General features: G+C 44.7%; 1 protein-coding gene across 8 annotated transcripts in view; it reads left to right on the top strand.

Moving 5' to 3' along the window:
* The window catches only part of LOC135921907 (mitogen-activated protein kinase kinase kinase 13-like), a 548581-nt gene that overhangs the window by 109838 nt on the left and 410992 nt on the right, over positions 1-27751 (top strand). For all 8 annotated transcript variants that reach the window (XM_065456319.2, XM_070531441.1, XM_065456318.1 and 5 more), the window contains one exon: positions 27042-27231. In XM_065456319.2, coding sequence (XP_065312391.1) covers positions 27042-27231 — 190 coding nt within the window. The remainder of the gene's footprint in view (positions 1-27041; positions 27232-27751) is intronic.

The following is a 27751-nucleotide window of genomic DNA, read 5'->3' as shown; positions in this document are numbered from 1 at the left end:
AGGCCCCAGGTTACATTGAAGTGTCATAGCTCCTGTCCAGAGCCTCATACTTACTTGGAAATAGACTGATGTTGTCTGCGATGGTCGATTTTTGGAAGGCATACTTTCTTAGGAAAAATGGCCGCCCGTCGATGGGAGCGAACTACTTTCGAAATGAGAATGGCCCAGAGGGATGTACTACGAGTGCTAAGACTAATAATTTTCTCTCTCTCTCTTTCTCTCTCTCTCTCTCTCTATATATATATATATATATATATATATATATCTTTTCATCTCATCTATGGGTTCGACTGTGAGCGCTGTTGCTTTGTCTCTGCATCTAGTAGTTAAGAGGACGAGTTTAAGGGAGGAGAAGAAAAAAAAAAGGAAAGGAAAATTTCTGAAGCATAATTGCAGCGCCGTGGTTTTAAAGCGCACCCGCGGTAGAGAAACGGAAGGAGATCTAAACGTGCGTGGCAATGGTACGCACGCGAAAAACTGCCTTAATAATTTAGAGACTTGAGAAAAGGTTTCGTTAACAACCGATACATGGCAATCAGCACTCGTATACAACAAGAGAAATTATTGAGACATGGAAAATTCCCTTGAACTACTAAGTACGGTTTGCGAGAGAAATGCTTGTAAGTATTGAACTTTTTAAAAGATGAAGGAATATAGGATAGTCTCCACAGGCCGCCATTGGAATCTGAACCTGGAAACGTTTAACGTCAGAATGTTATCTAGTGAGGCGAGTCTAGCAGTGTTATTGGAGGAATTAGAGGGCAGTAAATGGGATATAATAGGGCTCAGTGAGGTTAGGAGGACAAAAAAAGCATATACAGTGCTGAAAAGCGGGCACGTACTGTGCTGCCGGGGCTTAGTGGAGAGACGAGAACTAGGAGTCGGATTCCTGATTAATAAGGATATAGCTGGTAACATACAGCAATTCTATAGCATTACCGAGAGGGTGGCAGGCCTTGTGGTGAAACTTAATAAGAGGTACAAATTGAAGGTAGTACAGGTCTACGCCCCTACATCCAGTCATGATGACCAGGAAGTCAAAAGTTTCTATGAAGACGTGGAATCGGCGATGGGTAGAGTGAAAACAAAATGCACTATACTGATGGGCGACTTCAATGCCAAGGTAGGCAAGAAGCAGGCTGGAGACAAGTCAGTGGGGTAATATGGCATAGGCTCTAGGAATAGCAGGGGAGAGTTATTAGTAGAATTTGCAGAACAGAATAATATGCGGATAATGAATACCTTCTTCCGCAAGCGGGTTAGCCGAAACTGGACGTGGAGGAGCCCAAATGGCGAGACTAGAAATGAAATAGACTTCATACTCTGTGCTAACCTTGGCATCATAGACGATGTGAACGTGCTCGGCAAGGTGCGCTGCAGTGACCATAGGATGGTGAGAAGTCGAATTAGCCTAGACTTGAGGAGGGAACGGAAGAAACTGGTACATATGAAGCCAGTCAATAAGTTAGAGGTAAGAGGGAAACTAGAGGAATTCCGGATCAAGCTACAGAACAGGTATTCGGCTTTAACTCAGGAAGAGGACCTTAGTGTTGAAGCAATGAACGACAATCTTATGGGCATCATTAAGGAGTGTGCAATAGAAGTCGGAGGTAACTCCGTTAGACAGGATACCTGTAAGCTATTGCAGGAGACCAAAGATCTGATCAAGAAACGCCAATGTAAGAAAGCCTCTAACCCTACAGCTAGAATAGAACTGGCAGAACTTTCCAAGTTAATCAACAAGCGTAAGACAGCTGACATAAGGAACTATAATATGGATAGAATTGAGCAGGCTATCAGGAACGGAGTAAGCCTAAAAGCAGTGAAGAAGAAACTAGGAATAGGCAAGAATCAAATGTATGCGTTAAGAGACAAAGCCGGCAATATTGTTACTAATATGGATGAAATAGTTCAAGTGGTTGAGGAGTTCTATAGAGATTTATACAGTACCAGTAGCTCCCATGACGATAATGTGAGAGTGAATGGTCTAGAGGAACTTGAAATCCCACAAGTAATGCCGGAAGAAGTAAAGAACGCCTTGGGAGCTGTGCAAAGGGGGAAGGCAGCTGGGGAGGATCAGGTAACTGCAGATTTGTTGAAGGATGGTGGGAACATTGTCCTAGAAAGACTGGCCACCCTATATGCACAATGCCTAATGACCTCGAGCGTACCGGAATCTTGGAAGAACGCTAACATAATCCTAATCCATAAGAAAGGGAATGCCGAAGACTTGGAAAATTCTAGACCAATCAGCTTACTGTCCGTTGCCTACAAAGTATTTACTAACGTAATCTCAAATAGAATCAGGAACACCTTAGACTTCTGTCAACCAAAAGACCAGGCAGGATTCCGTAAAGGCTTCTCAGCAATAGATCATATTCACACTATCAATCAGGTGATAGAGAAACGTGCGGAATATAACCAACCCTTATATATAGCTTTCATTGATTACGAAAAAGCGTTTGATTCATTCGAAGCCGCAGCAGTCATGGAGGCATTACGGAATCAGGGTGTAGATGTGCCGTATGTAAAAATACTGAAAGACATCTATAGCGGCTCCACAGCCACCGTAGTCCTCCATAAAGAAAGCAACAAAATCCCAATAAAGAAAGGCGTCAGACAAGGAGATACAATCTCGCCAGTGCTATTCACAGCGTGTTTACAGGAGGTATTCAGAGACCTGGAGTGGGAAGAACTGGGGATAAAAGTTGATGGAGAATACCTTAGCAACTTGCGATTCGCTGATGATATTGCCTTGCTTAGTAACTCAGGAGACCAATTGCAATGCATGCTCACTGACCTGGAGAGGCAAAGCAGAAGGGTGGGTCTGAAAATTAATCTGCAGAAAACTAAAGTAATGTTTAACAGTCTCGGAAGAGTACAGCAGTTTACGATAGGTAGCGAGGCACTGGAAGTGGTAAGGGAATACATCTACTTAGGGCAGGTAGTGACCACGGATCTGGATCATGAGACTAAAATAACCAGAAGAATAAGAATGGGCTGGGGTGCATTTGGCAGGCATTCTCAAATCATGAACAGCAGGTTGCCGTTATCTCTCAAGAGAAAAGTGTATAACAGCTGTGTCTTACCAGTACTCACGTATGGGGCAGAAACCTGGAGGCTTACGAAAAGGGTTCTGCTTAAATTGAGGACGACGCAACGAGCTATGGAAAGAAGAATGATGGGTGTAACGTTAAGGCATAAGAAAAGAGCAGATTGGGTGAGGGAACAAATCCGGGTAAATGACATCTTAGTTGAAATCAAGAAAAAGAAATGGGCATGGGCATGACATGCAATGAGGAGGGAAGATAACCGATGGTCATTAAGGGTTACGGAATGGATTCCAAGGGAAGGGAAGCGTAGCAATGGGCGGCAGGAAGTTAGGTGGGCGGATGAGATTAAGAAGTTTGCAGGGACAACATGGCCACAATTAGTACATGATTGGGGTAGTTGGAGAAGTATGGGAGAGGCTTTTGCCCTGCAGTGGGCGTAACCAGGCTGCTGCTGCTGCTGCTGCTGCTGCTGCTGGTGATGATGATGATGATGACACGATTTCTATCACTTATGGAAAGCAAGCCACTCCGAGATAAAGAGTTAGTAATAGAACTACGCCCATATGTGTTGTAGATGAATCGAACTGCTTTTTTTCTGTAAGCTTTGTAGCTTTCCAATATCGCTTTTATTGAACGGGTCCCATATAACTACAGCATATTCTAAAACGGGGTGGACGAGCATTTTGTATGCCAATGGATGTACTGTTGCTGTAGAGGATCTTAATACGTGTCTTAGAAAAAACAACTTGCGGCAACAGTTTGCTATTACTGTGTCAAGGTGCTTTGACAAGGAAAGATCCTTTGTTGTGTACAAGCCCAGGTACTTATGTTGTGTTACCTCTGACAAAAAAGCATTTTCTGTGCCATAGCGATATAGCAGTGGCTTCTTTTTTAAACTTATTCGCATACATACTGCCTTTCGAAAGTAATGCACATTTGCCATTATTTACACCACTCAACTCCCTTATTAAAGTCCCTGTTTAACCTGAGTTGGTCATCTTCTGTTGTTATTTCATCCTACAGAATGCAGTTGTCAACATAAAGCCTGATTTTAACAGAGAGGTTAGTGACAATATCATTTAAATATAACAAAAAGAAAAGGGGGCATGGAACAGATCCCTGTGGGATGCCAGAATTGACAGCAGCCATATCAGAGATTGTTTTATTTACAGTAACAAGCTGATGGCGGCTTGTAAGGTAGGCTTTAATCCATGCTAATATCTTATCACTTTTAAGCTCAGCTCCTAGCTTATGAAGCAATTTAACATGAGACACCCTATCAAATGCCTTGCTGAAATCCATGAATATCGCGTCTGCTTGTTTCCCTTTGTTTAGAGTGCTAGCAAAGTCATGTATGATTTCAGCTAATTGAGTAGTTGTTTAAAGGCCATTTCTAAAACTATGCTGCATGTTTGTAAAAACATTATGTTCGTCTAGAAAACCAGTTATATGTTTATGAATTATATGTTCTAAGAGCTTACAAGATGTTGATGTTAATGAAATCAGTCTGTAATTCTTGATGCGAGATTTATCCCCCGATTTATGTAAAGGTTTTATTCTAGCAATTTTCCAGTCTTGTGGTAATGATCCTTCGTTGATTGACCTCACAAATACAATGTACAAGTATTTTGCACACCATTCAGCATAACGCTTTAGAAAACAGTTCGGAATATCATTTGGCCCTGGAGATTTTTTAATGTCAAGCTTTAACAATAAATTTAGAATACCCTGTTCTGAAATAACAATGTCAGGAAGAGAAGGCAGTTCAGCAGAAAAGCATGGTAACCAGCCATCATCATTTGTGAATGCACTCTTAAAATAGGTATTAAAAGCAGAACATACAATTTTCCCATCCTGCACACTTTCACCGTTTATAAAAAAGGTGTCGGAAGACGAAGAGGCCAGCGTCACAACCCCCATAGAATTTCTCGGGACATGATCTGATAAAGTCTAGTAGTAATGTGCTGTGATAATACTCTTTATCGTTGACAATCTTTTCGTGAAGTTTTTTTGGAAAAGTTATCAATATTGGCTTTCAGTTCTTCGCCGTCCTTTATTTTGGCGTGTTCTTTTTTTAATCGCTTGAGTTTCCGCCTTATCTGTAACGTCTCCGGCGTAATCCATGGATTGTGGGGCTCGGTAGTCTTCAATATTTCAGGAACAAAGCGTTCCACACAATAAAAAATGAGGCCTTTGAAAAAAAAAGCCAGAGGTCGTTTTTACTACAATCAAGGCCTTGAAAGTGATCGTAGTTAAAAGCTAGCACATCTATTATACAGCCATCCTGTGCGCTTGAAAAATTAGGAAAATATTGGACCTTATTAGTTCGATTGATTAAACCACTTTTCAAAATCGGGACAACTGCTTTGTGACAGAAATACCGGATGTTACTGTACATGAGATGCAGTTTTTTATGTACCCGCCGTGGTTGCTTAGTGGCTATGGTGTTGTGCTGCCAAGAATGAGGTCGTGGGATCGAATCCTGGCCACGACGGCTGCATTTCGATGGGGGCGAAATGCGAAAACACCTGTGTACTTAGATTTAGGTGCACGTTAAAGAACCCCAGGTGGTCGAAATTTCCGGGGTCCCCATCTACGGTAGGCCTCATAATCAGAAAGGGGTTTTGGCACGTAAAACCCCATAATTTAATTTAATTTTTTAAGTCTTTTATGTGCCACTTACAAAAAAACAAATCAAGAATGGACCTTGAATCATTTTGAATTGTGAAATACTTCACAGTTTGTAGTAGATCAAAGGTAAACGTTATATCAGTCATAACACTTTCCGTACTCTGAATTGAATACGAAGAAAAAGTTTCCCAATTGATATTTGGCAGGTTGAAATTTCCAGTTAGTATTAATTTATCTTCTCTTGTTACACATGAATGCATATAAGTTGACAAGCGCTCCAAGTTATCAACAGTCGAGTTAGGAGGTCTGTACAAAGCTGCAAGGATGTATCTAAAATTATTCACCTATAATTTACAAAATATGCTTTCTACATCTGGAACATCATGCATTGTCTGCAGCATAATGGAAGATTTATACAGTAAAGCAATACCTCCCGGTCCCTAGGTAACACTTTATAATTCTTTGGTACGAATTCACTGTCAAATATATGATCACTTAACCAAGTTTCGGTTAGTATAGCCACGTCAGGGTCTAGTAAAAAGAGCATGCTCTCAAGCTGGACAGTCTTATCGCTTATCAGTGTTATCATCTTATGGAGTCTTAGCGCTCATCCTGTCTGTTCCTTTCTGTGTCCGTGTTCACTTCGCGCTACTAGCCAAGATCATGTTACCGTACCAACTCGCCCAACTGTCTATCCTTTTGCAGTCTTATTCATGACACTGCCGCGATTCATGGTAAGAATTGTGAAGGGCCTACTGCTTATCTTGTGAATTCATTTCTTTTTAGTAAGTTTAAAGCGCTTATCTTTAGCTTCGTCCCAGCCAAGCATTACGCCATCCACACTTAACTTATCAAAAAACAACTTCACCTTTGCATTATTTTCTTTTTTTCTGTTTCGCACTTAGCCATAATTTTTTTCTTATTTGACACACTCTGAATGAAAAGTCTTCTGTTATGGAAAGGTTTCTTCCTTTTAACTTTGACCAAGATCTGGGAATGGTTAGTTTCTCATGATAACCCAAGAATTTAATTATCACTGGGCGGCCTTTTCCACTCTTTTTGCTTATTCTGTGACACCTCTCCATGCCACTAACACCGAGTCCCAGCTCATCCTTGAAAAGATCGTTTTGTAGTATTTTTGTTAGGCTATCCGTGTTTTCATTGTCATGTTCCTGTATCCCGTCAACGATCAGGTTGTTCTTCTTGTACAAGAAGACAAACGATCAGGTTTGTCTTCTTGTAGGCAAGTATTGTCTGCAAACAGCATTTTAGGCTTCTGCAAGTGGCAAGAACGCATCCACGCCCAACCCCCTACTTGGATGGATCTTTAAATTGCAGTTTGTTGCATGCTGTCGACTACAGTAGAAAAATTTCAAAAATTTTGGCAGCAAGTTTATTGCTTCCGAGAAGCTCTTGTGCATACCAACTTCAGTGGACAACAGAAGTTTTCTGTAGCAGCCATAGAAGGTGCCACCAAGCACTCTTTCACCCCACCTTGGCTTCAGAGATGGCGTAGGCGATATGCCATGTTCATCCCAACACTTTTACTTATGACTCTTGTGACATTGAATTTTGGTACATATAATTGTCTAAATTGGATAGAAGTAGCCTTCGCAGGCAAGAGATGTAAATATTTTGGCAAAGAAAAGCCAAGGTTTTTTTCTTCACAACAGATCATCTAAAATGTCCACTTAGTGGACACCATGGATAAGAACAACACATGTGTGGGAGCATTTTCTGCGCAATGCAGTTCTTGCTCTTTCTAATTTCAAACAGATTGTTTTCGATGTGCCTTTGCTCATTATATTATCCAGTGAGCTAACAGGAAAAACAATTGAATGAGTCATTAGCAGCTCCTGCCAATGCTAAACAAAGGCTATCTGTCAAAGCAAATTTAGTTACCGCCGACGTATGTTAGGATGTCAGTAATTTTTTCTTGTCCCCCCGCATTGGCATCTGCGTGAGCAGGTGTTTGGTGCGGTGCGACACCACGTACCCGAGCGCACGAGGGTTGGCCCCTCCCGCCTGTAGCCGTGCGCGGCTTGGCCATGTCTGGGGAAAGGGGGATCCTGGGGGTTGAGCTGATGCTGGGTGTTTGGACCTTAATAAGGCCTCCCGGCGGAGGCAACGCACCTCTTCGGCCTCTGCTTCACATAGACGGCACCCCCAGGCTGACCCACCTGGAGGAAATCGGCAGTCGCCTTTTCCTGTCCTCCGCTCCATTCTTCGTCTTTCTCTCCCACTTTTCCATCTTTCCGGTCTTCTCTTCATTTCTTTTAACTTCCCATTTCCTGGCGGCAACGGTTAACCTTGTGTAATATATCCAGTCTTGGGTATATATATATTAGGTTATAGTGGGAACGTACCGCTGGCGTATGCAGAATAGAATTTTTCTAATTTTGTGACGTCCCCAGGTTGGGATTAGAGGTGGGCGGCGGGCATTCCTGCCAAATACAGTAATCCTATATATGGCTTCAAATTTCCCCACACTCCCTGATCGCTCCATGAAGAGGGGGCACACCGATGAAACCTTCAACTTTCTCTTAAAGCCAAAAGAAATATTTCCCAAGTACCTTGTAATACATAGTCAACACAAAACCAAGACAGTCCGTACAATATCCCCATTTGTGATCGCAAAATGTCTGACAGCAGCAATCGGTTCTGGTTACAAAGTAACTAAGATGGGAAGCGGCGACCTTTTTCTCGTAGTGCGTGACAAGATCCAATATAGCAAACTGACCAAACTTGTTGTGTTTGGTGACATTCCTGTATCTGTGGGCCCCCACCGGTCTATGAACACTGTACGTGGTGTCATTTCTGATGACGACCTCCTTGAACTTCGTGAGAGTGAGCTGTTGGAAGGATGGCAAGACCATAACGTGGTAAAGGTGCAACGAATTAAGTTAAGGCGCGACGACAAGGAAATTCCAACAAAGCATCTAATAATAACATCTGGAACAAGTGAACTACCTGATTCATTAGAGACGGGATATTGTAAACTACGCGTACGACCGTACATTCCCAATGCCGATGCTTCAAGTGTCAGCGTTTTGGGCATGGGTCTCAGAGCTGCCGAGGGCGTGCTACTTGTGCAAAATGTGCATTTAAAGACCACACTTCAGACAACTGTTCTTCCACAACCCACTGCGCTGTGACGGAGACCACCTCGCCTATTCGCGATCGTGCCCGTCATGGGAGAAAGAAAAACAAATAAGCAAACTGAAGGTAAAACTAAACATCTCTTTTCCAGAAGCGCGCAAGCGTTTTAGTGTCCACAACCAATCGAATCTGTCCTACAGTGATGTGATGCGCCGGGGGGCAGTGCCACATCTTCTGGCGGCCACGCAAGTCACACGGAGTGTGACGGCGGTTACGCCATCAGCCCCCCTGGCGGGAGCAGCCACTGCTTTTCCGCCCCCTACCACGAAGGGCCAGCAGACCTCTGAGCCTGCTGGTCCCAAGGCCACTGCTCGTGCAGACAGGCCCGAAAACCCCCGCGCGTGCCCGCTGAGCGGACGTCACCCAGTGCCTCTGACGAGGCGATGGATGTAACAAAAACTTCTCTGGCGTCTCAGATGCCGAATGAACGGCGTTGCTCCCTGGATCGCGCCAACAAAAAAGAATTACCCCGCATCAAGGGGCTTGGAAAGGTCCCTTGAGCCAACCTAATTGATATCTCTTGACACACACCATAAAACACTTCCAATATGGCCACACAGGTAATGCATTGGAATGTGAGAGGTCTAATACACAATCTTGATGACATTAAGAAACTCCTTCGCAAGTTTAATCCAAGGGTGCCGTGTGTGCAAGAGACACACCTCAATCCTTCACATATTAACTTTCTCAAACAATATGCCATTTATCACACAGATCGCAGTGACACCTACGCCTCGTCAGGCGGTGTTGCTATTATAGTTGATAAGGGTATCGCCTCTAAACGCCCCTTGAGGCAGTGGCAATCAGAGCCGTGCTATTTGATAAGCTAGTTACAGTTAGCTCTCTCTACATTCCTCCGAAATACTCCGAGCAATGAGCTATGGAAAGAAGAATGATCGGTGCAACGTTAAGGGATAAGAAACGAGCAGATTGGGTGAGGGAACAAACGCGCGGTAATGACATCATAGTTGAAATCAAGAAAAAGAAATTGGCATGGGCAGGACATGTAATGAGGAGGGAAGATAATCGATGGTCATTAAGGGTTATAGACTGGATTCCAAGGGAAGGGAAGCGTAGCAGGGGGCGACAGAAAGTTAGGTGGGCAGATGAGATTAGGAAATTTGGAGGGACAACATGGCCACAATTAGTACATGACCGGGGTGGTTGGAAAAGTATGGGAGAGGCCTTTGCCCTGCAGTGGGTGTAACCAGGCTGATGATGATGATGATGACATTCCTCCGAGTCATCAACTTTCCAGAACAGAATTCGAGAGCTTTATCGCAGAACTCCCCGAACCTTACATTGTAGCAGGCGATTTAAATGCACACAACACCCTCTGGGGAGGTTCTCGTTGTGATAGGAGAGGGCGCTTATTAGAAAACTTCCTTTTATCTTCCAATGCATGCATACTAAACAAGAAAGAACCCACACTCTACAGCGTGGCGAACAAAACGTTCTCATCTATTGACTTAAACATAACATCAAGTACACTAGTGCCATACCTGGAGTGGAACGTGATCGAAAATCCATATGGAGTGACCATTTCCCAATTATCTTAAAATTAACAAAAAGCGATAAGTTTTCTCTACATCTGCCCCTTTGGAAGGTCGACTGTGCTAACTGGAAACGATACAGAGAGCTGATACATTTGACCTGGGATGACATCTGTACTCTCTCGATCGATGCTAGAGTGTCATATTTGATGGCATTTATAACTGATGCTGCATCAATATGTATCCCTCAAATGAATGGATCACCCTCTAAACGACGTATTCCTTGGTGGAATGAGCAGTGTAAGGAAGCCCGCAAAAATCAAAGTAAGGCTTGGAGTCGCCTTCGCGACTGCCCAACTACCGAGAACTTGATTAGTTTCAAGAAAATAAAATCAGAAGGTAGAAGAATGCGCCGCTTTGCCAAAAGGGAAAGCTGGCAAAAATACATCTCTAGTATTAATTCATATACAGACAAAAGAAAAGCCTGGAACAGAGTAAGCAAAATAAAAGGCCACGAAAGTCATCCTCTACCATTAGTAAACATGCAAACAGATACTCTTGAGGACCAGGCTGACTGTCTAGGAGCACACTTCGAGCACATTTCCAGAACATCTCATTACACAGATACATTCCTAAAATTCCGGCGACAAGCAGAACAGATGACTCTGGGTGGGAAAGGCACATCCAATGAAGTGTATAATCGTCCATTTGGAATGGCTGAGTTCCAAGCCTCACTGAATGTTGCAACAAGTCCGCTCCAGGAAGTGACAAAATAATGTATGAGATGATCAGACACTTACACCCTGAAACCCAAAAAACACTACTGTCACTCTTCGATTCCATGTTCTCTGCCGGCTACATTCCATCTGTCTGGAAAGAAGCAATCGTAATCCCTATTCTCAAAGAGGGCAAGGACCCTTCCTCACCCAACAGTTATAGGCCTATAGCTCTGACTAGTTGCCTATGCAAATTATTTGAGAAGATGATTAACCGTCGCCTCATCCATTTTCTTGAAAGCAACAAGATACTCGATCCCTTTCAGTGTGGTTTTAGGGAGGGTAGATCCACAACAGATCTCCTTGTCCGCATCGAGACAAATATCCGTGATGCTTTTGTCCAGAAACAGTTCTTCCTGTCAGTATATTTAGATATGGAAAAGGCATACGACACAACCTGGCACTTTGGAATCCTCCGTGACCTGTCTGAAATGGGAGTTCGAGGCAACTTGCTGAACGTGATTCAGAGTTACCTCTCCAATTGGACGTTCCGTGTTAGAGTTGGTAACGTTCTGTCTCATCCATTTACGCAAGAGGCTGTTGTTCCACAAGTTGGTGTGCTGAGCTGCACTCTTTTTATTGTCAAAATTAACTCGATCCAGACTGCCATACCACATACTATGTTTTATTCTGCATATGTAAATGCCATCCAGATAGGTTTCAAATCATGTAACCTGAGTATCTGCGAGCGACAAGTACAGCTCTGCATAAATAAATCATCTAAGTGGGCGGACCAAAACGGTTTCTTCAAGCTAAACCCACAAAAAAGTACATGCGTCCTGTTTTCTAACAAGAGAGGCATACTGGCGGACCCCGCAATAGATCTAAATGGAGAATGGCTATCTGTGAGTCATGAACACAAATTTCTAGGAATCCTTTTAGACAGTAAGCTGACTTTTGTACCACACCTGAAGTATCTGAAATCAAAGTGCCTCAAGTCTATGAACCTGCTGAAGCTCTTGTCACGTACATCTTGGGGAAGCGACTGGCGGTGCCTTTTAAAGCTGTACAAAAGTCTAATATTAAGACGCCTTGACTACGGAGCAATAGTCTATAATTCTGCTGGACCTAGTGCTCTGAAAATGCTAGATCCTATTCACCACTTAAGTATCCGCCTTGCTACAGGCTGTTAGATATGGCGCCGTTTCCTGAGGCTACTTCGAGTTCCCCAGACCACATCGAATCGCAGCACAGCTAATTGAGGAATGCAGAAGCAGGAAAGCACTATCCAGAGGAGCGCCCGAGCAAACAAGGTGAAGGCCACAAGACACGTGCAAACAAGTTTGAGGCCCCCAGGTCGTGTGCCGCCGAGGAGCTATTCAATGCTTGAGTTTTCCAGAAAGCGAGGGGATAGCACGGCATTGTTGGAAGTAAAGTGGGTGCCAAACCAAGACGGCGGTAATACGCCGTGACAGCCGGACGTGCCGGGAAGGCCCAAGCGTACCTCTTCATCGCCTTTGAAGAAGACATTTGCTACCGCTGCGCGGCCGTAGCACCGGGAGCAGGTGGGTCCTCTGACAATGGAGCATGAGCACCCCCCCCTTCTCCGCCTTAGAAGAAGCGCATTGCACCACTGCGAGGCAAGACCGCAGAGAGCCGCCGGGTGTGACAACGCGATACGGGCGCCAACCATTGGCTGAAAATGGCGTCATCTGAGCGGACTCTCCCATTGGTCAAACATGACGCGACTTCCAGTGCTCGAAGGGTTTATAAGAAGCATTCCAGAGAGACCAGAGCATTCCCTGATTCCCTGATTCACCTCTCTCGAACTTCTTGCCGCGGGCCGCAGCGTCCGAGTTGCTGCCAGCCCGTAATGACTGTACGACGGTTCATTGACTCTCACCTCTCTGTATATAATGTAAAATAAACCCTCCCAAGTTTGGTTTTCATCCCGAAGTCCGTCCCTCAACCCCTACATCTGGTTGGCAGCGGTGAGATCGCCTCCGAATGCATCAGCTGGTGGCAGCGCTACGGATAAACCTTCGTCGAGAGAGATCCTAAGGAACCGGGAAGAGCGCAGAAGAGAGAGCCTTCGTCGAAAGAGGTCCGAAGGAACCGGGAACAGCGGACGAATGAACCGGATGGCAGGGTGCTGCAACCGTAAGTGAGCGCGTGGTTTTTTTCCTTATGATTCGCCAGACTCAAATGTTGTGTGTTCATTTTGATAGTTCTGGGAATCGGGAGTTTGATGCATTGTGTGTTTGCACAAATTAATTAAGGAAAACAGTTTTAACCACCTGTCGGGGCAGCTGGCATGGATCTTAGAAGGTTGACGAGGTTAGACTTGTTGTTGGTGTGCGACGATTTGGGAGTTGAGGCGGACGAACGGATGAAGACGCCAACTATCATAAAGGCGATTCAAGATAGTGGCAATGATGGCAAAAGCATTGAGCTTGCTTGGGAGGTGATACAGGAGCCACGGGAGCGTGAGCGTCGTGAACTTAGGAGTGAGCGTAAGCGTGAAGAACGCGAGAATGAACGGAAGCATGAGCTTCAAGAACTTACTCTTAGGTGTGAGCGTCACGAACGTGAGAATGAACGCGAACGGGAGTATCAGAAACGTAAGCGAGAGCTTGAGCAAAAGTATGAGAGAGAGAAGGCAGCACTGATCAAAAAGATACAGTATTGTGATCAGTTATTGGCACAGAGACAACGGCTGTCTGAGAATTCTGTAGGTAGTACAGAGAGAAAGAATGAGGCAGCATCGAGCGGATTTTCGCCAAAAGCCGACGAGAAGAGTAGTGCCTGTGAGATTGGCTGCAGTTTCATAAGTGAAGGGAAAAGGCTAGCTGCTAACGATGCCTTAGTGGCAACAGAGGCCGTTAAAGGCCGCAAGGAGAGCGACGAGGTGCTGTGCCAACAGATGACTGTAGAGACAGCTAGGCCAGCTGCGAACAAATTGGCACAGTTACCGCGCGTGTGCGTCGCTGGTAATGTTAGCGAGGTTGCTAGCGAAGAGAAGGGCACTTCTGACCCGACAGAAGCGAGCACCCATGTAGAGCCAGATGTGCGTGCAGAAGTGAAGTGCGAGCTGAGCGGTGCAGTTGAGGGTAATTCTCGGGGTGGCGAGCTCCGTAGCTCACGAGAAAACAACTGCATTGTTCAGGGATCGGTGCGGCTCTCCGCCAGTCTAGATAGCCTAGATAGGGATGGTTCAGTTATTAATCATTCGGACTGTGCGCGTGAGACAGCGATCGATACCGACGGGCTGTGTGCCGATGCACAGCGTGAGCTGGGCAATGTAGTAGAGGGCAGTTCGCGAGAGTGCGAGTTGTCTAACTCGAGTAAAGCCTGCTGCATTGTTCCAGAGTCGGTTGGGCTGTCCGGCAGTCGAGGCAGAGAGAGTGTTGATTTAAATGTAAATCACTCAGACTGTGCGGGTAAGAGACCGATCCGGGCCGACGAAATGTGTACCGGCCAGCACGAGGCACGAGAAGGCGACATTAAAACGAGTGCAAGGAGAAAGCGGCGAAAAAAGAAGCGCGGTAAAGACCGAAAGACGGTAACTAATGTAGCGCCGCCAAAGATGGCGAGAACCCCAAATGGGCAGGGCGCGAGGAGAAGAAAGGTGCGGTCATCACTGACGATGTTGACGCATCCTAAACGTTCGAGCCACAGGTCAAAGGGGGACCGCGAAGCATGTTCTGCACGGACGCGGACAAAGGGCACGGGGCAGTTAATCTCCTCGTCGTTCTGTAGTTCTTTTCAAAGCTCAGCGTGCAGTTCGAAGAAACGCAAGGTGGCAAGACGAGACCAGGTGGGGAGTAGCGACGCGGTCAATCGAGTTCGTGTTGAAAGCGGGGCGCCAGGATGCAAATTGGCAGGAGACCGTAACGTCTTGGGGGAGCTGATAGTTAGTCAGCCCTTTTGTTGTTCCCCGGCAGCCAGAGTAACTTTCAAACCGCGCCCACCTCGGATTCGACTCAAAGTATGAGTCAGACGTAAGCGTTTGGAAAAGGGAGGCCAAAAGCCCTTCCGTAGAAATGAAGTGTTTTGTTTTATTTTTGAACATCGGAAAGTTTTCGCGAATTGAGACTAGGATTTCTTTCAATGTGTAAGGTTTGAGCTTTGTTTGTGTTTTCGTTTGTGAAGCTCCGAAATTTGAAGGATGCGTTTTATGTAAACCTGTAGTCTCGCGAGATGTTCATTAATAAGTATATAGGCTTTCTTTTTTTTGTGTATGTGTGAGTAACCTAAAGGTCAAGGTTATCGTTGAGAGGCCTATGGTAAAGCGCGTGTGTTATTTAACCTTCTTTCTTTTTAAGTGTTTTTGAATTTTCCAAGGTTAAGCGCGTAGTTTTCAGTGAGTGCATGATTTGCACTGAGAGGCGTTCTTAGTGCCATTAGCGCATGTCCTGTGTGGACGAAAGGAAGCAGATTTATGACTGGGTTGCTGGTGTGTGTTGAGGGCAGCCATATTTTGACTTCTTTAGTGAGCGTGCGTGGAAAGAGTTAGTAGAAGACGCATCATTTTAAGAGTTCTGCGGAGTGTGTAAGTCCCGCAAGTTTAATTGTTCATTTAAGTCACGTGTCCTAGAGGGACTAAAGGTAGTAACGTGAGTAAGCGAACTGAAAAGTTTGCCTACAACGCAAGTACGCGTTTTGTTTAGTGACCACAAGGCTAGTGCGCTTGTGATTACGTACTTGTGAGGTTGACGAGATTGTTCAGTGGCACCAATACGTGCGATAAGTACGCCACTGCGATAGATTGGAAACATGCTGTTCGTGTAGTTAGGCCACTTAAGTTATGTTCGGCTGTTTTCATTTGTTGTTTGCATCGTCAACGACCCTTTTGTTTTGCAACAACAATAGTACTCTGGTCTCGTCGGCAATCGAGGAGAAATGGATAGCTGTTTGGAAGGGTGGTTGGAACTGTTTTGTCAAAATTGAGGAAATAAAAGATCAGGGTTCATTTTGACTCAGTAATAGCCTGGCGTGTCAGGGGTGAAGAGCCTGCGCTTACACGTGGGGCAGCGCTGTGTTGTTTTGTTTGTTTGACGTATGTTCTCCAGGGCCCAGGATCGCGAAGTTCGTCAAACGAGGCTCGACACCAATACCCTGCAGGTTCTTTCAGCGTTCCTCATGGCCAGCGAATTGAGTTCACCGGCCATTCAGAACAACCGGGGCGAGGACGAGCTGTTAGATATGGCGCGGTTTCCTGAGGCTACTTCGAGTTCCCCAGACCACATCGAATCGCAGCACAGCTAATTGAGGAATGCAGAAGCAGGAAAGCACATTCCAGAGGAGCGCCCGAGCAAACAAGTTGAAGGCCACAAGACACGTGCAAACAAGTTTGCGGCCCCCAGGTCGTGTGCCGCCGAGGAGCTATTCAATGCTCGAGTTTTCCAGAAAGCGAGGGGATAGCACGGCATTGTTGGAAGTAAAGTGGGTGCCAAACCAAGATGGCGGTAATACGCCGTGACAGCCGGACGTGCCGGGAAGGCCCAAGCGTACCTCTTCATCGCCTTTGAAGAAGACATTTGCTACCGCTGCGCGGCCGTAGCACTGGGAGCAGGTGGGTCCTCGGACAATGGAGCATGAGCACCCCCCCCCCCTTCTCCGCCTTAGAAGAAGCGCATTGCACCACTGCGAGGCAAGACCGCAGAGAGCCGCCGGGTGTGACAACGCGATACGGGCGCCAACCATTGGCTGAAAATGGCGTCATCTGAGCAGACTCTCCCATTGGTCAAACATGACGCGACTTCCAGTGCTCGAAGGGTTTATAAGAAGCATTCCAGAGAGACCAGAGCATTCCCTGATTCCCTGATTCACCTCTCTCGAACTTCTTGCCGCGGGCCGCAGCGTCCGAGTTGCTGCCGGCCCGTAATGACTGTACGACGGTTCATTGACTCTCACCTCTGTATGTAATGTAAAATAAACCCTCCCAAGTTTGGTTTTCATCCCGAAGTCCGTCCTTCAACCCCTACAAGGCACCTTTAGGACTAGCCCTGTGCAAAGCCTCTACGTCGAATCAAACGAATGGTCATTGCACTACCAAAGGACATATTTAACTTTTTCCTACGCCCTAAAAAAAAGTTAACTCAGATGTTACACATCCTTGTCATTCTACAATATGCGACTTGTCCACTGCTAGGCTGTTTCGTAACCACCCAGCCACTAGGCCTCCTCTGTCCCTCCATTTGGAAGCACTCTCAGAAAAAACAGGGGTCCCTCTTTTACACAATGTCCTAATGGCTCCTACATGGCTTCCACCGCCTTGGGAGTGGCAGACTATCCTGTGTGAGATCTCTTTCTTAGAAATATTGAAACGAGCCCCGGAGGCACACATATGTTCGCATTTTCTGGAACTCGAGGAGAAGTACTCATGTGATGAATTTTACACAGATGCTTCGAAGTCTCCAGCTGGTGTTGCTTGTGCAGCTCTGGGACCCTCACTTTCAACATCTGGACCACTCAACCCACACACCAGTATCTTTACAGCGGAAGCATACGCCATTCTTAAGGCTATTCAACAATTACGGCTCATAAATATCGCTAAGGCTGTTGTCTTCACAGACTCATTAAGTGTAGTGAGAGCCCTAATTAGCTTACGAAAGCATAAGAATTCGGTTTTAATGAGCTGTATAGCTTGTTATGCTCCACATATATGTGCAACCAAGCGATTATCCTATGCTGGGTACCTAGCCATAAAGGTATAAAAGGCAACGTAGCTGCTGACGAAAACGCTACAACAGTGAGTTTTAGCGACACAGATGGAAATATCCCCATTCCTGCCACAGACCTAAAGCCCTTTCTGCGCCATAAATTGAGGAATCATTGGCAAGCAGAATGGGATACACAAACATTGAATAACTTACACACTATAAAACCAAAATTGCGGAATTGGATAAGTGACAAGACAGCACGATACAAGGAAGTACTTCTTTGCCGGTTAAGAATAGGACACACTTGCAGTACTCACTCCTACCTCTTGACTGGCTGGGATCCTCCTACTTGTAGTAGGTGCGGCGATAGCCTGACAGTCCATGTTCTTACCCAGTGCCCTGCAATACAAACAGAGAGGAAAAAGTATTTCCCTTCTGCATATCGGGAAAATATACCTCTCCATCCTGCATTTTTTCTTAGTGACGAATCATTTTTTAAACTGCAAATAGTCTTAGATTTTTTAGCCGAAACCGACAGCCTGAAAATAATTTGGCCAGGCAATTTTTAGCACATGACTAACAGCCCTGCATTCAAGGGCTTTCTTGAAACTCTGGCGTCAGTGTTATGTTTTATTGCATAATGTTTAACGAAAGCCCATTGCCATAGCCCGCATCACTGCCTAGTCACCGTTATTATTTTAGCAACTATGTATTCTATGCCACTTACAGCTACAGGTTTTAGGCCCTTTTACAGCCATGTGACATCTACCATGAGGAATTCATTGTGCACGCCATCCATAATACATCGTCAAGATTACCACTGGTCATTGCGCTCTTTGGCCAAACCTGGCCCTTGCGCCATAAAACACACACACACACACACACGCACACACACACACACACATCATCATCATCATCATCATCATCATCATAATTTTTCTTGTCAAAACTGAAATAATGCACAAATTGGCAAGTGGAAAATGACATATAATTGCGCAAAATGCAAGCACATGCAGGCACATGCGCACCAGGCACGTGCCCTCCTCTCCTCCTCACCCCTCGCATATCTGTGTATCAGAACTTGTGCCAAAAAGTCGTTTATGCCACGTATCCCCCCCCTCCCCGGTCTAATGCGTGCCCCCTCTTTTCTGAAATGAATTCCCGGCCCCACTGTCACTGCAAGGTGTACTTGCGCATTACCGTGAAAGTAACTCTTTTATCGTGTTCTATAATGCAGAGTAACTTGTGCCCCATCCAATGTTTTGTATTCAAGCTTACGTTTGTTAATGTGGGGGCAGTAACTTCGCCTATTGGAGCAAAAGAAAACTTTTTGCATCTCAACTCACTGGAGCTGCTGTGCATGTTGTCCACTGTAGTGGGCATTCTGTATCTGATAAAATGAACTTTTGAAAGTCTGCCCCCTTCCCCCCACTTTTTCTTAGCTTTTTCTGAACGCACATTGATAGAAAACCAAAAGTGACCGTAATTCACATGTGTCATTTTTCTTCATGCAACAAAGGGTTAACAAAACCATGCCACATCTGCACTTTGCAGAAATACCAAATTGTGGCAGTGGCGCACAAGACTCACCTCTGTGCGGTTTTCGGGTCTGTGCTGAATGCGTTCCATTCGTGCTCACACAGTTACATGTGAGTGGGAATGGACTGTAATGTTTTTCTAGCTAGAAACTACTTTTGAAGCTAACAGCATATGTCAGTAGTCACCAAGATAGTGGCCGAAGGAGAAGGACCAAAAATGAAGGGACAAGGGGCCATGGAGTGTCTGATGCACAGACATATTAAGGTGGTCGTGAAGCAAGGATGACTGGTTCAAGCAAGAAGTCGGTTCCGAAACATAACAGCCTGACTGGTTCGTTGACCATATATGACGATAGGCCGTTCAAACAGCAGATTGTTGCTGTTGCAGCTGACACGTGGCTGGGCATATTAATGTGCGAGTCGCAGAACAAGTGCACTGATGGCGGCTTGGCACATATCCATACAGGCTGGTTTGCTTCTGTGGTGTGTTCATTTCTACCTTGTGTTGATTAATTCGCAACAAACACTTGGATACGTGCAAGGTGTACTGTGGTCTCGCAAACTACTTTCTTTACACATCCGGAAACATCTTGGTTTGATGTGTGCCAAGGTGAACGCAGGACATCGGGAAAATAAACAGGTGTGCGCTAAAAAACATAAGCAGAAACATGTCGGATGTGTAAAGAAAATAGTTTGTTCGGTTCCCTTGTCATGTGGTTCATCATATGTAGGCCAAACGGGCAGATGTATGAATGACAGATTGCATGAGCATCAATATAAGATGGAAAACCAGCTCTCCGGTCATATAAGTACGCATTGTAAGGCTCACAAGTGCATTCCAAATTTTGATAGAACCTTTGTTTTGAACAGAGCTGATGATCAACTGACAAGGGAGATATTGGAAGCGCTTGAGATCAAGAAGCGTGGTAATGATTGTATCAGTGAAGCCTCAGTTTTTCTTTTGACAAAGGAACTGGCGTATCTTGGGAGCAACACTTAGAAGTTATTCTGTATTGTAGCTTCTGTGTGCGATGCAGATGACGCCCCTGTTTTTTCTTTTTGTTTTGATCCTTGACAGCACCTGTATATTCCTATGTCAAGAAATAAAACCCTCAGTTGTTAGTGCGCCTACATGGTTGTCTCGTGTCTCCTTCCTTCGTCTGTTGTTTTATTTGGCGCCTTCTTTTAATCATTCTTTATCCTGTTTATTACTGTTTCAAATTGAGGTATCCTAACTGCTCTGGGTACCGTACAGGTCGGTATAGAATTCTTCCGCTGCTTTTACTGTATCTTCGAGATTGCTGTTGATATTACCCTGCTTATCTTTCAGTGCATACATCTTGGTTTGTCCTGTGCCAAGTTTCCTTCTCACCGATTTCAGGCTGCGTTCATTTTTTACAGCTTCTTCAGTCTTTCTTATGTTATAGTTTCGAATATCACTTATTTTCACCTTGTTGATCAGTTTTGACAGTTCTGCGAATTCTGTCTTATCTCTTGAGTTAGACACTTTCATTCTTTGTCGTTTCTTTATCAGGTCCTTAGTTACTTGGGAAAGTTTGCCTACTGGTTGCCTTGGTGCCTTGCCTCCCACTTCAATTGCTGCCTCTGAAGCCAGCCTAGTTATGGTTTCATTTATTACCTCTATGTCATCTTCATCTCTGTTCTAAGGCTGCATATTTGTTTGCAATTACCAGCCCGAATTTGTCTGCTTTTACCCTTGCTGCCTCTAGGTTGACCCATTTCTTTACCATTTTTTTACTCATTCTCTCTTCAAATTGAGGTGAATCCTAGCCCTCACTAACCTATGATCACTGCACTTTACCCTACCTATCACTTCTACATGCTACACTATGCTGGGATCAGCAGAAAGTATGAAATCAATTTCGTTTCTAGTTTCACCATTAGGGCTTTTCCAGGTCCACTTTCTGTTTCTACGCTTCCTGAAAAAGGTGTTCATTAATCGAAGCTTATTCCTTTCTGTGAATTCTACCAAGATCTCTCCTCTAGCATTCCTAGAATGAGCGCCGTAGTTGCCAATTGCTTGTTCACCAGCCTGCGTTTTCCCCACTTTTGCATTGAAGTCGTGCATTACTACAGCATACTGAGTTTCAACTTTTCTCATCGCTAATTCAACATCTTCAGAGAACTGATCTACTTCATCATCACCGTGACTGGATGTTGGAGCGTAGGCTTGTACTACCGTTAATCTATACCTCTTATTAAGTTTGATTACGACTACAGCTGTGCTCTCATTAATGCTGTAGAATTCATCAATGTTGGCCGCTGTGTCCTTATGGATTAGGAATCCTACCCCGTATTGCTTCTTATCTGGGGGTCCTCTATAGCAGAGGACGTGTACGTTATTCAGAAATGTATAAGCCTCACCAGTTCTTCTAATCTTACTAAGGCCAATGATATCCCAAAGAATGTCTGATAGTTCCTTAAAAAGGCCTGCTAAGCTAGCCTCACTCGAGAGGTTTCGGGTGTTAAACGTTGCAAGAGTCAGTTTCCATTGGCGGCCTGTCCGGACCGAGACATTCTTAGCACACTCTGCTGCGTTACAGGTCTGACCGCCGCCTTGGTCAGGTGCTCCGCAGCTGCTGGGGACTGAGGGCCATCGGGTAATTGAGTGAGTCATTTGGGAGGGGGTGGCCAAATACTGCACTAGGGAGGCCAATTCCTGTTCTGGTGAGGGAGTGTCTTGTTGAAGCTTAGTGGGCCTTCCTAATTTCGTTGTACATGGATTAGTATAGCCCCACTCGCTCTCGGCATCTTTTGCCAGTGTCAGGCGTCACTCCAAGCCTGCAGATGTGCACTGGAGGAGGTTAATTTCAAGCTCACCATCGTGAAATGAAATGAAATGAATGAACCTTTATTTCACGCAGTGACTTGTCAGTCGAGGTGGGAGGGTTTCTATTCCAGCAGAAGCTTGATGTGGGTGAGTTGGTTTTGCATACTTGAAGAAAAGAGCACCACGAAGACACGGACTAAAAGAGGAACATGTCTGTTGTGCATGTTCCTCTTTTAGTCCGTGTCTTCGTAGCCCTTATTCCAGGAATCCTCTGGCTTGGATCGCCCTCCGGGCCCAGGCGACGAGTTCGCGCTGGTCAACCAGGTCCGGCTTGGAGATCGCAGCCTCCCACGTTTCAGTGAGGAGGTTTAAGTCTGCGTCTGCTGCTAGTAGTTTTGTCACTGTGATGCTTGCTCGGGTGTTCTTGCATTGCAGTAGGAGGTTCGCCAGGGTGTCTGACACGTAACCTAAAGATATTAGCTGCGGTGCCAAAACATACGCCTAATGTGCACTTTCCTCACCTCACCATCGCGAAATAAAAACAAAAAAAGCTTATACTGTAAACTCTCAGTTGTACGAACGTTGGTTTATTGAATATTTCAGAATAACGAACTTTTTAAAAATCCCCGGCAGTTTTCTTATAGTTTCTATGCAAAAATGTTTCACTTAAGTGAATTTCGCAGCAGTCAATATTTCAGTTTAACGAACTCGCTCAGAGGACCAAGGCTTATTTTTACGATCAGAACCGATGCCCGGCCTCATCGAACCGCCGCTCCAGCGGCAATGTAACGTCGCTGGCGCTACAGCGCCCCTGGGGCAAAGTGGCGGCGCGGAAAACGAACGGCAACTAGGTATGGCCTCCGAGATTAGCCGCACAAAACGAGCAAGCATGTAATCTCAGAGGCCATGAACAAAGTAACATCACTGGCGCTTACAACGCCGCCAGAGCAAAGCGGCGATCTGTCACACCACAAGCCACGTGGTGTGTTTTTTTTTTCCTACCGGCTAGTCGTGGCATGGTCGTCGTCTCTTTCTTTCGAAGAAGAGGCGAAGAAGATGAAGAAAAGGCAACTGCCAAGCCAGTTTCAAGCCCTATAACTCTAGCGGAGGTTGTAGGGTACATTGTAAAGTTGAGAGACTTTGTGTCTCAACAGCAAGCTGTGCCAGAAGAAGTGTACAAAAACATTGACTCTTTGGACAGTTTTGTTACTTCCTGCACTTTAAAAGTGCTAGTGCAGAAGAAGATTACAGATTTCTTTCTAAGTGAGAAAGGCAGCATTATAACTGTTATGAACCTTGTACTTGTTGATATGTACAAATTCAATTTCACACATTTCTAACACTACTAACACTGTCTTTTGCTCCATGAATTTCACTTCAAACTTTTGACTCTGTATACCATGTCTTATGTTGGTCTAGTGAATATTCAGTTTAGTGTACTTTCAGTTAAGTGAACTATTTCCTTCGGTCTCTTGAAGTTCGCTCAAGAGAGAGATCACTGTAAAAGGATTCGAACTTCCGACCATGGCAACTGAGCATTCGACATAGTTATGTCAGATAATCCCGTAGGCGGCGAGGCTACCTTATCTCCAACAAGTACAACCTAGAGGGCCCTACGTGCCTAAAGACTTCTTTGATTTATCCGCAATAGATGTGTTTTCCTGATCGCTCCATATAGGATGATTTCTAAACAGTTCTGGCTTAATGTTCTGGAATCTGACGTGTGCAGGCGACCGTGAACTCGGCTAGGCTAGGCTAGACAGCCGTACCGATGACCTTTCACCATGGCAACTGCATGCTCGTGATCTACAGGAGTATGAATGGAAACTCTGGAAAACTAATATAAGTGTAAATGCAGAAGAAATAAATGGATGCAAATTACAACCTTTTTTTTTACTTGACGAAAATCTCTATTTGAACTTTGCAACTGTTGTTGTTACGTTATTTTTTCTTATTGTTTGCGTGATGCTGCAAACCTTCACGTCACTTTTTTTCTCTTCCTTTAGCGCTACAAATTTGTTTTTTGTTTTTTAAGTGGGGGGGAGGGGGGGCTCTCACTAGAAAGTCAGCGTGAGGCATGTCGGTAGAGTCAGTTAAAGTCAGTTTAGTATATCTCAAATGCCAGAAAACATGCCTAAGTTATCTGCCGTATACTGGTTTCGCTGATGGCGGCAGGTGGCATGGCATAGTATTTCTTAGTGGTTCTAACATCGTGGTTTCGGAGCCTCCCATATGCAAGTGCCCATTAACATGGCTACACAATATATTTTCGGCGAATTTGGACAGCACTTAAGTAGTGTGGGAAAAAAAAGAAAATAAGAAAATGAAAAAGGCAACTTTCAGTGCTTTTCATAAATTTACTAGCCGCGTATGGAGGGAGGTACACCAAACAGTTCATGGCCTCAGCTGCCAGTCTTACGCATTGGAGAACTCTTTCCGAACAAGACAGAACTGGTACTGATGCGCTGCACAAGGCTGAGACGTTGGATGTGAGGAGGGTGCATTGACAGAGACTTTCTCTCAAAGGCAAATTTTCAGTGGTGAGACGGGCTGCCAAAACGTAAAATAGGCGACCTTTGAAGCGGCCTTGCTCTGTAGTTAGAAAGCACTTATACGATGCCTTCTTTAAGCTACAGCGTAAGTGTCTGCGATCAGTTAGGCATTGCTTATACATTGACGTCCCTTTTGCCTCTGCACTTGCAATACATGCAATTTATCAGTTGTGAATACATGTACGTGATCTACAATCGTACAAACAGAAACCCGCGAAAATGAATATATACACACACACACACACACACACACACACACACACACACACACACACACACACACACACACACACACACACACACACACACACACATACACGCACATACACACATACGTATGTATGTATATGCGGAAAATTTCGCTCCCGAATGAATCGGAAGACTGTCCGACACAGAGCTCATACCGCTACTCTCATTACTCATACCGCTACTCGCGGGCACTAGTTAGAATCAGTTAGCGCTGGACAGGGGTAACTGGAGATCGCAGAGAGAGGCCTTTGTCCTGCAGTGGACATGAAAACAGGTTGATGATGTGGTCAGTATATCAAAGACCATTCCACAGTGCGAGTGACTTGTAACATTCGTGTGCAAAAATTAAGTAAACTTTTATGCATTCGACACGGCCTTGGAGAAGCAAATTCGTAAATTCCCGCACTTCACAATCTTGGAAAACTGTCGGAGATGTGTAGAGGTCTTGGATGAGCTTCAGATAGGCATATTTTATATTTCAAATGATTGATACATATCTAACTATTTCACTTTCCTTCGAGCTGGATATATCCTGGATTGTCTGTATAACTGCATATGGGAAGACCTGATGAATGAGATTGGCAACTGAAGGAGGATGTAGTGCAATCCTTTGCTCAAAGGTCATGGCTGGAAGATGTGACCTCTGCAAAAGCTAATGTGCTTTGTCTTTTTGCACTTGCCACGGTGACTTAGTGGCTATAGTGTTTCGCTGTTAAACATGAGTTCGCGGGCTCAAAGCCTGACCACGGCAGCCGCATTTCGATGGGGTGAAATGCAAAAACCCACGTCCTGTGCATCGGGAGCACACTAATGATCCCCTGGTGGTCAAAATTAATCCAGAATCCCACACTACGGTGTGTCTCATAATAAAATCGTGGTTTTGGCACATGCGACTCCAGAATTCAATTCAGTTACTTATCTTTCTGCATCGCTAATGCATTGCACACGTGGAAAATTAGTTGCATTTAGAAGATAGTGTAGAAACCCACCTATAATATCCCATATTTGACCAGCCTAATATCTCTTACATAATATATTGACATCCCAAAACATTATTCTGTGTGCCTTATTTCATGGCTTGGAGGCGAGGCAGCACCATCACAAAAGTGGATGTGGCAACACATTTGCTTAGGCCTGCATGCTATGCCAGTGAGACCATAAGGTCAGCGAGACCTGGAAGCAAGCACAGAAACATCCCACTATCAGAATATTCAGGTTTTTATGTTAATAGTTTTTTTGCAACTTAGCTTACCTTTAGGCAGGATACTGACCTATGTGCCAGTATTTATATGTAAATTTTGGGCCAATTTTTAAACCTTAAAACCAGGCATTTTCTGAAAACTGTTATATGTTGAGCTCATTTCTGAAAGCACAGTAGAAAAAGTATTTTTTTGTAGTGGTGTAACTTTTTGCCACAGATGGATCCAAAAGAGTGACCCATGAATTTGCGTTAAACTTGGCCAGAATGCAACGACCAGTCTTTCGAGCTTCCTCCTCTAACTGGGCTTTCTTTTCTGCACTGCAATGACAATAATAATTATAATAATGCTTTATTTTTGAAAATTTATTATACAGAAATGAATGTATGATGACAAGATTTGGCTTCAGCTGTCTGTGTTCCAGAAATTCTTTTGATTCTTCTGTGGTCTCAAAGTTAAGGACGGTCAGCTCCTGTAAAACCTCTTCAAAGCTTTTGTTGATGCACATGTCCATGGCCGCAACAGTGTCGGGGCACAGTAACTGCTGTTGAGAGACTTGGCCATGTTCTTTTTTTTTTTCCCATGATACAGTGAAACAACATTCTTTTTCTTGTCAGCCTATCATAAGTAGGAAGTGTAGCCTTCACCTCAGCAGGTGTAGAATGAGCTGGTGCTGACTCGGCCAGGGTTTGCTTGTTGTTTCACCAGGGCAAAACTTGGGAAAATGAAACCTCTACAGCTACCATACCTCAAGTTTTCACAGTTTTCTTCTGGTTGCAGAAATGCCTTGATTTTGTTATACGTGAAAATGAAATGTTGGAGCGTAGCTTGGCAATAAGAAAAATAACAAATAAATGAAAAGTCTATTTCTGACCGGCATTGATTTTTGACAGCTTGCACCTTCTCTCTTGATAAAATTAACAAATATTGGGGTAGAGATTTTCGTTGAAGTGACTATTAGAACTGAGTCTATAGAATTATTGTGTTGTGTGCAGGGGGGGACACTTGGGAGATCCCCTTTGAGGCCATCGGTCATCTCCAGTTTGTGGGCAGTGGAGCCCAAGGTGCTGTCTTTGTCGGCCAGCTGCATGATGAAACAGTGGCTGTCAAGAAGGTCACCAGCTTGGCCGAGACTGACATCCGCCACCTGCGGAAACTCAATCACCCCAACATTGTGGCTTTCAAGTGAGTGCGGCGTAATGTGCCACCTCCTGCGCTTGGTTCACATTGTTGCCTCTCCATTGCCTTGTGTAGGGCCAGCTGTTTCAGAATGACTAAAATAAGAGGCAGCTTCTTGGAAGTGGTGGACATTTTTGTAATAATTGGTATTAAATTATCCCTAAATTTTAATTCTAGGGACATGCAACTGTAGAATTCTAATTGGGCTGTACCCGCAGCATGAGCTTTTGCTATAAATTCTCTGAATTGCTTCCCACGAAACCTAGAAGCAGCTACTTGATGTCTAAAAGATGTCTTAAATGGCTAATTCAGAATCTAGTAGCTGTCTTGATACGACATTTTGTAGCTGTGGACGTCTAGAAGTACTTCAGTAAGCCCTGCTAATGTTGCGCAAATGGACAGCTTGACAAGAACAACTGAAGACCTTTATTAGACATTCCCTCAAATTTTTGTGGCAGCTGTTACAGTAGCACGAAGTTTGCAGACAGTTACATTTTATATTAAGCGAGGCATGGACATCAGAAAA

This window comes from Dermacentor albipictus, chromosome 1, assembly GCF_038994185.2.
Source record: "Dermacentor albipictus isolate Rhodes 1998 colony chromosome 1, USDA_Dalb.pri_finalv2, whole genome shotgun sequence".
Classification (NCBI taxonomy): Eukaryota; Metazoa; Arthropoda; class Arachnida; order Ixodida; family Ixodidae; genus Dermacentor; species Dermacentor albipictus.
The sequence above is the reverse complement of the archived record's forward strand: the minus strand, read 5'-3'. Positions and strand labels throughout refer to the sequence as shown.